The 11,393-nt window shown below is 39.0% G+C and overlaps 1 protein-coding gene across 4 annotated transcripts in view; it reads right to left on the reverse strand.

Moving 5' to 3' along the window:
- The window catches only part of LOC126202869 (serine/threonine-protein phosphatase 2A 56 kDa regulatory subunit gamma isoform), a 408,052-nt gene extending 401,288 nt beyond the window's left edge, over window positions 1-6,764 (reverse strand). For 3 of the 4 annotated variants that reach the window (XM_049936933.1, XM_049936922.1, XM_049936904.1), the window contains exons 1-2: window positions 6,669-6,764; window positions 6,339-6,398 (exon numbers count right to left, since the gene is read on the reverse strand). In XM_049936933.1, the coding sequence (XP_049792890.1) occupies window positions 6,339-6,398; window positions 6,669-6,743 (135 nt within the window). In that variant the 5' untranslated portion in view covers window positions 6,744-6,764. Of the gene's footprint in view, window positions 1-6,338; window positions 6,399-6,510; window positions 6,623-6,668 lie in introns of those variants that run through there. The other variant, XM_049936914.1, reaches the window with a different exon arrangement.
- Between the last annotated feature and the right edge of the window lie 4,629 nt (window positions 6,765-11,393).

Consider the following 11,393-nt stretch of genomic DNA (forward strand, 5'->3'; position numbering starts at 1 on the left):
TGTGAATAGGACTTCATTCAGTCTTGATAGATGGTACTAGCTACAGCACAACTGGACGTCTTACGGTCTAATTTAAACTAGCTATCACGTGGCAGGTAGCAGCCTGCTCAGCTCCTGCCACTTATAAACCAATGGGAACCTGGCACTGTCAGCTCCCACTTTGTTGTCACTTCTGCTGCTCTGCCTAAAAGCACTGTGTCAGCCAGTCCCCAGTGAGACATTGTTGTGAGAGATTCAGGAGACCAAGCTTTGCGTGCCTTAAAATGTGTGATGAAAGTTTTCGAAAAAGGGATAGACAGACAGCAAAGTACTAGGAAACTTTCATAAAGTGTCAGGGCACGATTATTCACAGACAGTTGTGTGAATTGGGTGTTCCGTGAGAGAGGATGGAGGAGCACCTCTACTTCCCCTGGATAAGGAGGTGAAGTGAACTGCAGCTGCTCTACAAATCAGCAAGCAATCAATGACAAGAATCTGCAAGGAGAAATTTGTGAAAGCAAGAGTCATACACACCATGGAGAAGAGGCAACTCTGAGAAGAGGGTCACAAATCTCCGAGTCTTTTCTGTTCGGGAAGATGCGAGCTGTCATCAGATATATTCCATCTTTATTCACGGATGTGTTATGCGACACGCAAAAAGCCTCTACCCTCGTAGCAGCAGACCTATTTCACGACAGCAAACTGTCCTTGTTACAAGTCTTGAAAAAGTTAGGATTCGGCTAATCCATTTCTGGCTGAAAGTTATTAATGGACTGCCAAAATGTTCCAGCCTGGTGATGCCACTTTCTTAGTGAAATGACCACGAACAAATTCTGAAATTATCATTTGACCTGATGAAACGTGGGTGAATGGGGGCGGGCAGTTTAAAAAAAGGTCGTTCAGACAATACAATTAGCAGTAGTATGGCAGCCCTAATAGGCAGAAGATAAGAATAATTATAACACATCCCGGAAATTCAAAGGTTTTCACTTCTAACTGTCTACTGTTATTCACTTCAAACATGAAAGCCCCCTCTACCATGTGACGTGGTTTAGGATACTGTGCTTCAAACCTTAACAAAAAAAACCAACTCTATAATTATCATGGATAATGCTCCATATCATTTGGTTGTACAGGACAAGGAACCCACAAAGGCAACAAAGACTAGAGACATGTAAGATACGGTTTAACAGAAACCTGACAAGGGCAGAATTATCATACTTGTGTCTTTTAACATGAGCCAAAGGACCCAGTTTACTCTATGGATGAGACAGCAAAAAAAAAAAAGACATTAAATGCTTAGTCTGCCTCCGTAACATTGTCACATCAACACAACAGAATTGATTTGAGCTCAAAAGTCATATTGCTGCACCAAAAAATTCCACCGGCCAAAGTGTGGAACAGCTTATGAAGGAGGTAGTTCAAAAAGTGACACACTATCAAAATGTACTGGATCATGTGAAAGAAGTTATAAAGGAAGCATGGAGCAATGAAGGTGTGTTCAACAGTGAGTCACAGACTTGATAATATCTGTCACCACAAGCAGGGTCACCAAAAGTTCCACAGACAGATTCAGAATCAAACAATGTCCTCTCTCATTATCTGATTACTACATAGTGTATATAGTGAACTTTAATGAATTTCTTATTTCCATTAAATCTTGTGTTTGTGAGTATTTTGATCATTATCACTTTCCCTTTCCTGTTGTTAAGAGCAAGGAATACCATTCAGCCACATACCAAGATGTTATTTCACACGTGTAACAGTTTACGAGATTTGCAATGATAAGGAAGAAACTTTTCTGGACATGAAGGTTTCTCCAATTTCAATAAACAATTTAACACTGGCCCTAATTAAAATCAAGAAAAGATTTCAGACGTGCTTAGAGATACCACTGAGAGCAAATCTACACGTACATTTGAGGATTTTTACATTATTTTTGTACGATATGCGCACCTTCAGCTTCAAACTTGTTACAAGTTAAATACAGACAATTGCATAAAAATGCTGTTTTCAGAAGAATATATACAGGAAACACAATGCAGTACAAAAATATGAAGATTTGTAGCCGAGCAAGATACTTTAGTAATCAATGGAAAAAGTATTACTGTGAGAAAAGACTGTAGCTTCTTATTTCTCAATCTTCCAGCCACTCGTACTGTGAGGGACATGATCCCCTCCCTCAACTGGCAGATTGATACACAGAGGAGTGACGCAGCGGCTTGAGCTCTCAGGCACTGACCAAACAGACCTCAGATGTTTCATTTCATGGCAACCGCTTACCCAAGTGAAGGAAACAGTCATCTTATGCAGTTTTTAGTGCACAAAAGGAGTCTGAACTGACACGAAATTCTGTGTGCTGGGTGCTTCAACATCTCAAAACTGCCCCCCCCCCCCCCCCAGCTAGTACAAATACTGAAGGAATATCAGGGAAATTAGAAATACTTTCTTTACAACCAGACAAAGACTAATGTTTCAATGTTATGCCAAAAGACATAGCAAAATTATTCAGAAATCTGTAAAGAAGACAATTCCACACAACTGGAACAACTTGCTCTACTGCACATTAAGAGACTGATACAACAAAACAAAAAAATAGACTGACCATCCAACTGTAATGCTCAAAATGAAAGCTGCCATTAATTAAAAGTATGGTCTGAACACCACTGTGCTTTACTAGGCAGTGTAATAATCTATGTGGTATGTCAGGTCTAACTCTGACCTGAATTGCCTAACAGATTATAAGCATATCTTCTAATGTTTATGAAGGGTAGTGTAATTTTGGGGTCAACAGAAGCATGCGATTCCATCTGTCTGCTTTGACCCGTGACATAATGGTGGTGTGATGTGCGACATCAATACAGCAAGGAGTTTTTGAGCTGGCTGTGTTTGTAGATGTGGTGTTGTTGTATGTGATGTTGCCCTCTGGTGGTGGATGTGGACATGCTGATTTTAACGTGTGGTATTGGGTTTCACTGTGCTAATGTAATTTTGAGTTTAGGTAGTTGATGTGGTAAAATGGGTTATGGAAGTGTTTTCAGTGAGTTATTAAGTTTTTTTGTGTTTGGTGTTTTTGTTATATCTGATTAGTTCTATGTTTGTTGTGCGGAAAGAAGTCTAATTTTTTTTTTTTAATTGCATTTTTGTTACATATGGATATGAAAGTGAGTCCATGAGAGGAGGGAGGGGGGAGGGGGGGGGAGAGAGAGAGAGAGAGAGAGAGAGAGAGAGAGAGAGAGAGAGAGAGAGAGAGAGAGAGAGAGAGTTTTGGTATAGCGATTGTGATGTTCTGTGTGATGTATATTTATGGTAGGTCAGTTGTGTTTTAATTGGTGTAGTGATTGTGGGATTTTTGAGTTTTGGGTTGTTGGGGATATGGTTCCAGTTTTTGGAGTTGTGGGTAACAGTTTTTGGTATCTATAGGCATTGCGCTATAAAGATCAAGGGAAATCTCCGATTCCACTTTTTGGGGTTGTAGGTGTTGGTTTTCAGGTATCAGTAGCAGCAGTTGAGCTATACAGGTCAAGGGAACTGTCCGATTACTGTGGTTTTGTTGGTGTAGCGAAAAGCTGTATTTTTTTAATATTATTTGTTCTGCGATGGTGCAGTGTTCTTTAATTTTTGTATACTTAGCTTGTCCCCGCCCTAAATGCCCAATTTTTGTTGGCATGTGTACCTATTTGGCATCATTCTGTATACACTGGAATACTTCCGCCATATTGATGACAGAATGGGTCAAAGCAGACGCATGGAATCTGACACTTCTGTAATGTCTAATTTTGCATATTTCAATTAATAAATCATTGTACGAAAAGACTACAGTTATACAGACAAAAAATCCTATAACTGATATGATCAAATTCAAGAGTTTTCTGTTTGTGGCCAGTCATTCAGCCACATAAAATATTCACTTTTCCAAACAAAGCAAATTGTGACTCAAATTACAAATTGAACTACTGTTGTGGACTACAGTCTGAAGACTGGTCTGATGCAGCTCTCAATGTTACTTATCCTATGCAAGCTTCTTTATTTTCAATTAACTACTGCAACCTACATCCATTTCATTTCAAGGTGTTTACTGCATTCATCCATTGCTCTCCCTCTACAAGTTTTACTCCCCCCCCCCCCCAAAAAAAACCACAATTCCGTCTAAGGTGGAACTAGTGATCCCTTGATGTCTCAGAATGTGTTCTATCAACAGATTCCTTCTTTTCATCAAGTTGGGCCACAAATTTCTTTTCTTCCCAATTGTATTCAGTATCTCCTCCTCATTAGTTATGCACTCTACCAATCTAATTCTCAGAATTCTTCTGTAGTATCACATTTCAATAGCTTCTCTCCTGCTCTAGTCTAAATTATTTTATCATCCATTCTCACTTCCATACACAGCTACACTTCAGACAAACACATACAGAAAATACTTCTTAACACTTAAATATATATTCAATGTTAAATTATTATGCTTCAGAAACGTTTTTCTTGCCATTGTCAGTCTACATTTTATACCTCTCTACTTCAGACATCAGTTATTTTACCACCCAAATAGCAAAACTCGTGTACTATCATTAGTCTTGTTTCCGAATCTAATTTCCTCCACATCGCCCAATTTAATTCAACTAGCTACCACTATCACTGGGTTGTTTTCAGGGAGGAAACCAGACAGCGAGGTCATCGGTCTCATCGCATTAGGGAAGGATGGGGAAGAAAGTCGACTAAGCCCTTTCAAAGGAACCATCCCGGCATTTGCCTGGAGCGATTTAGGGAAATCACGGAAAACCTAAATCAGGATGGCCGGACGAGGGATTGAACCGTCGTCCTCCCGAATACCACTATCACTACTCATATTCATAGTTTCAGAGAACGCTTTAGACATACAATATCGGTATTTGGATGGCACGGCATGAATTTAACGCACTTTAGTACAGTGGGGAATACACCTGTATACACACCAATCTTACACTTCCATTAGCCATCAATATAGCAGGCCATTGACAAGTAGATCCTATGAAGTAGTACATCGTGCTCTACAAGTAATAATGGAAACAAGGAGACTGGATAGCTTTCCCTGTTGATGCCCATATAGTCTGGCTGCAGTGGCGAGTCTGTTATCCCTCGAAAAGTTAGTTGCTCTCCTAACAAACAACAGCAGATGCTGTCAAAAGCTCAGATTTTCATAGAGAATTAATATGAGAAATGCACGAAGAATATTTAATACACATGAAACTAAAAAAGGAGTCACACAAGTAGCTGACAAGTATTTGAAGTCATTACTATTGAACACAATTACTGGCAGTTTTCACCTTGTGACAGTGTGACAAGGGCTAATGTGAAACTCAGTGTACAAAAAGTTGCTCGACAATGAAGAGGGAATCGATATGGATGGTAATAGCTGCTAACTGTAGTGCATAAGCTGCTAACTGTAATGCATAAAAGACCAAAGACGCCCTTTGTCCAGCAGTGAGTGTGAAATGGCTGATGAATTAGAACTTACAAAATTATTTTTTAATGGTGCCTCCCACTTCTATTGATGGGACATTTGCTTATTAATTAATCAACACTACTGCATTCCACAGGATGTTAATTAAATTAAAATTCGCACGCCGCTGAAAGCTGTTAGTACTACAATCCTCAGAAATTAAATCTGTGCTGAGCAATCTTATTTTATTATCCCAAATTTCATTTACAAAAGAGCACAAAAGTGATTATTAAGAAATAATACACACTAAAAGATGGCAAGGGCATACATACAACCAATCACCGTAAGAGAAAGCCATAATAACAGAAAACATTCGTTGTCATTCAGTGATGTACAAATGCAGCTTGCAATTCAGAGCGAAGGAAGTCTCTAAAATGTTGGAATATCAAAGCATACTGGCGAAATGACATTTTGTTTGGATTGCGTGACCTTTATCAGTTATCCAACAATAAACATTTTTCACCATTTGCCATTTATACAAGACTTCGTACGATTAACGAACAATTTTGTGGTTCTCTTTTCTGCTACGTCGTGGGTACCGACGCAGCTAGTACGAATTTGTTCGCTGTGGAGTGTAGATATTGTACCCGAAATGCTATTACGTGAGATTTCAAACGCCAATCAATTGTCACATTAAAACAATGTGTTGTATAATGCATTCAGAAACAACCACGAGGAAAATAATCATCATAAACTCAGCACCTTCAATAATATGCCAATTATAGATGTCTCACCTACCAACGCATACGGAAACCAGATAGGGTTATGAGACAGTCTCATTTCAACAACTGTCTAAATAACTATGTTAGTCACTACACTTTGGTTACATTCACACCGCTAATCTATAGTGTCTACACACTTGTCAAATATTTATTTCACTCACTTCATCATTCTCTGTTGCATCTTTTCCATTTTTCCCATTGCCCGACTTCTTAACTGGTTCCTGAAAACAAGTACACAAATTACTGCAGTTGAGCTTGTAACACGGAGAACAAGTTTTGTATAGTTGTATAACCTGCTTGCTGTTACAATAATTGGTATGAAAGAACTCTTACAACAAAAAACATGACACGGCGTCAATGGTACACCCTCTTTGCTGTTCTTCGACGTATTATTAATCTACAGATACAAAAATTAGTTGGAAGATATAGTTACGTGTACGCAGGCGTCACAAATCCCAACGGTCTTTCAGATAATAGAATTTTCTGATTACCTTCTCCTTCTTAGCTTTATTAGGCATTTTACGATATCTTACAACATTTAACGACAACACTAACACTTGCAACATGCATGAGTAGTACTATTGGTCAGCCAGGATCACGTGGTCAAATCAAAGATCCCATGCAGCACTGCCGCTGTTATAATCGCTAGCAAGTTTGTTTTTCCAATTGCTATTCAATTATTAAGCTCTCTCTCTCTCTCTCTTTTCATCTTCGACACTGTTTTTCCAGCTAATTTGTTTCTCCATCTTCCAAGGAGCAGAGTGCAAATCAACACTCAACACTGCGGAGACCAACCGTGACGCATATGATTCCAAGTTCTACCTCAACAGTAACATTCTGCAATCACAGCAGTCGAGTCTCTCATTTTATGTGTTCGTTTGTGAATGTGTCTACATGTTTTAAAAATATTCTGTGCCGCGTTTTCTCCATAATTTTACTTTCATCTCCACGTTCTTTTTCTGTCAAGTTACAAATTGAAGGGGTGTGCAAGATTGATCAAGACTCAGAATCAAGTGTGGGCATAAACTCGTAACTGAATCTTTCCAACGATCTACTGACTCATCCTCAGATGTAAATGCTCACATTAAAGAAAATTCCCTAGTACATTTGTTCCCCAATCACACTGTCATCACTGAAAGAAACTTCAGTCAGCCAATAATCCACTGAGAAAATTCACAGATATGTAAACGGTGAGCGGAGCAAAGCATCCAGCGAAACATTACTAAATGCCTTCTCTGAAACCTACCAAGAACAGATAATTTAGGAATCCTTCACCATTCAAATTGGCGACATGTTACACCTAACTGGATGGCTTCGCATCTTTAATGACGTGTGTAGCAGCAATGATTATTAATGCATACAATGATCACTAACCTAGGAAGGACAGCAAAAGCAAGGGGGAAAACTTAAATGTTTAGTCAGTTAAACAAAAAAAAGTTGCGTCACACCTCAAAGAGGTGCCTCTGGATGGGAGCAAATAGAGGAATGATAGAGAGATAAGTATATAGCAAAATAGTTCATGTTGGGAGGGGCCATGGAGGGCTCTACACAGTATACAGACTCGGCAAAGAAACCTGTTAAGAACCAGATACCGTTGAACGATAAGCAAAGGTTGTCAGATGTGCCACTTATATCACACGAGAGCTGAAATCCAAAGTTGAAAAGTAAATAATGAAACACTCAACTCTGTTTTCAAATGTTCCTTTTCCAAGGAAGAAGTGAAGCACTGCCCAAGTTTACTTTTTGTGCCACCACAAAGATAAGTGATACAGATGTTAGAGCCAGTCATGTTGAGGAAGAACTGAAATCATTAAAATTAAATAATGCTCCAAGGCCCAATGTGATAATTGTCAGATTCCATACAGAATCACCAGCTGCCTTAGCTCCCCTTTTAACCATACTATATAGTGGAGTTCTTGAACAGAAAGCTATGTCCAGTGAGTGGAAAAAAATGTAGATCACACCACATAAATATTAGAGCCAGTCACATTGAGAAACTGTTGAGATCCTTAAAATAAAACATTGCTCCAGTGACCAATGTGAGTATTACCAGATTCTGTACAGAAACTCCAGCAGACTTAGCTCCCCTTTTAACTATAATATATCATACAGCCCTTGAACAAAAAGCTGTTCCCAGAGAGTAGGAAAAAAAAAGCACAATCAAACCTTTCCATAAAAAGGTTGCAAGTGATCTATGAAATTACAGTCTGATCTCATCGACATCTATTCTATACTCAAACATAGCAATGTATCTCAAACAGAATGACCTCCACCATATCAGCCAGCATGGCCTCTAAAAACATCGACCATTTGAAACCCAAATTGTGCTTTTTTCACTAGAAATACTGGAAGTTATGGATCAAGGGAATCAGGTAGATGCAGTTTCAGGTTTTCTTGGTAGGTAGGATGCAGCATGTTATCTCAGATGGAAAATTGTCGGGTCATATGGGAGTAAGATGAGACAGCCATGGGGAAGCGTGTAGGGACTACTGCAGTTTATGTTTTATACTGATGACCTGCCAGACAGCGTAAGTAGCAACCTAAGATTTTTCACAGATGATGAATTTATCTAAATGAAGTGCAATCTGAAAATAGCTGCACAAATATGCAATCAAATCTTGATATGATTTCAAAATGGTACAAAGACTGATAACTTATTTTAAATGTAGAGACCATAAAATTATGAATTTCAGAATATAACAAACATGTGTCCCATGAAAATAATATCAGTTATTTTCAACTATAATCAGACTTATCATACACTTAACTGGGTGTAACAATTTGTAAAAACATCCAGTCATAGGTAAGGCACGTGGTAGACCATGGCTCATGGACAGGATATTGAGAAAACACAGTCTGTCTACAAAGGAGAGAGTATATAAATCGTTTGTGTGTCCCTTCTCAGAATATTGATGAACCGTGTAAGACCCATGGTAAAGAGGATTAAGAGGGGATACTGAATGTATACACACGAAGGTGATACAGAAGTTTGCAAGTTTGTTTGACTCACAGTAGGGTGTCATGGTATTTCTGAAAAACCTAAATCGGCTACTCTTGGAGATAGACGCTTATTACCATGCGAAAACGTATTTACAAACCTTTTTGAGTCATTATTAAGTAAAGATCCTATGGGCATTCTTTAGCGCCTAGTAATCGCTCCCATTAGGACTATGAAGACAAAACTGGACTAATCACAGCACCTAAACAGGCATTTAAGCAGTCATTTCTCCCATACTCTAACACAACTGGAGGATGTGGAACTGTGGTGCCCGCAGTATGGCATAATGGTTAATACACTAGCTGGCTGTCGTGCTGTGAGTCGCCAGTTCAAACCTGACCACACTTTTTTTGTGTGTTTATCTTTTCTGTGAGGTTCTAGAAATATTTTGTATTTGTAACGTTTGCATATTCTGGAATAGTCCATGTTTCAATAAATATCAGTATTCTGGAAAATTCAATGCTTGTATAAATAACTGCACTCTCCATCCATTCTGTTCTGGCTGTACGTTGGTGTTTGTAATAAATGGGCTTTCAGCGTTAAGTGTTGTATTTCATTGGTGACCCTGCGTCTGGATTTGGACTTGAGAGTGGTTATGACATGACATTGTTTTGTAGAAGCGCCAGGTACTTAAATTCATGTATAGCACTGTGGCTCGAATTAGGCAAAGTGAACCCATGGTCTAAATCAACAGGAACTGGAAAACAAGCAGTATATCATTTCTTAGATCTATATATTCCAGAGACAGATGAATTCCAAAGCAGCAGTAAGCCAGCTGTATATCAAGCACACATCAGTGTTTTCCGGAAATGCTGATCAGGACCAGATGAGATAGCTGAAAGGATTTGACTGGGTCACCAAATAAAACAGGTTGGATGACATGATGTGTTTCGCAAATGTGTACTGTTACTTCGGTGGCGCTGCCCAGCATTGGTTCAAGAAAAACGAAGAGAAGCTCAATAGCTGAAATAAATGACAGGCCAAACGGAAGAAAATCAGCAACAAGTTTGCTTAGCAGAAGGACAATTGAAGAACAGAGCAGATTGTCATGGGAAAATGAAACAGTAGTACACACAGAATGTTTTGGCCCTCTGCCAAATTGTGACTCCAAACATAACAAAAGCTGTATAATCTCATATATTATTATAGGTGTTGCAGAAGACGTGACAAAGGTTTCTGGTGAAGGACGTCACAACAACTGAAGAGTTCATCAAGTGGGGCCAGCGCATAGGGGAAATGCAACATAAAAAGTCAGATGAAACAAGTATGATGGACTTGTGAATATGGTCCCTCTGACAGTTGTGGAAACAAACAATATATCGCCCCTCTTATGTCCCAAGTAGTGAGAAAAGAGATACAGTATCTTATGGCAACAAGGACTGCAGAAGCACGATATAGCAGTGGAAGTAAATCAGGTGATGCTGAGAGAATTAGATCAAGAAACAAGATATTCAAAGTAGTAGATGAGTTTTACTATTTGGGCAGCAAAATAACTGATAATGGCTGAAGTAGAGGGGATATAAAATGTAGACTGGCAATGACAATAAAAGTGTTCCTGAAGAAGAGAAATTTGTTAACATCAAGTATATATTTAAGTGTAAAGAAGTCTTTTCTGAAAGTATTTGTATAGAGTGCAGCCATGTATGCAAGTGAAACATGGACAATAAACAGTTTAGACAAAAAATGGTTCAAATGGCTCTGAGCACTATGGGACTTAACATCTTAGGTCATCAGTCCCCTAGAACTTAGAACTAGTTAAACCTAACTAACCTAAGGACATCACACACATCCATGCCCGAGGCAGGATTCGAACCTGCGACCGTAGCAGTCGCGCGGTGCCGGACTGCGCGCCTAGAACCGCGAGACCACCGCGGCCGGCGTTTAGACAAAAAGAGAACAGTAGTTTTTTTAAATATGGTGCTACCGAAGAATGCTGAAGATTAGATGAGTAGCTCATGTAACTAACAAGGAGGTACTGAACAGAACTGGGGAGGCAAGAAATTTCTTGTACAGCTTGACCAAAAGAGAGGATAATAATAAATAACAATAAAAAACAAAATCGGTTGATAGGACACATTCTGAGACATCAAGGATCACCACTTGAGTATTGGAGAGAAGTGTGTGAGATAAAAATCGTAGAGGGATACCAAGAGATGAATATAGTAAGCAGATTCAGAAAGATTTATGTTGCAGTAGTTATTCAAAGATGAAGAGGCTC

The sequence above is a fragment of the Schistocerca nitens genome, chromosome 1 (genome assembly GCF_023898315.1).
Source record: "Schistocerca nitens isolate TAMUIC-IGC-003100 chromosome 1, iqSchNite1.1, whole genome shotgun sequence".
In the NCBI taxonomy this organism is placed as follows: Eukaryota; Metazoa; Arthropoda; class Insecta; order Orthoptera; family Acrididae; genus Schistocerca; species Schistocerca nitens.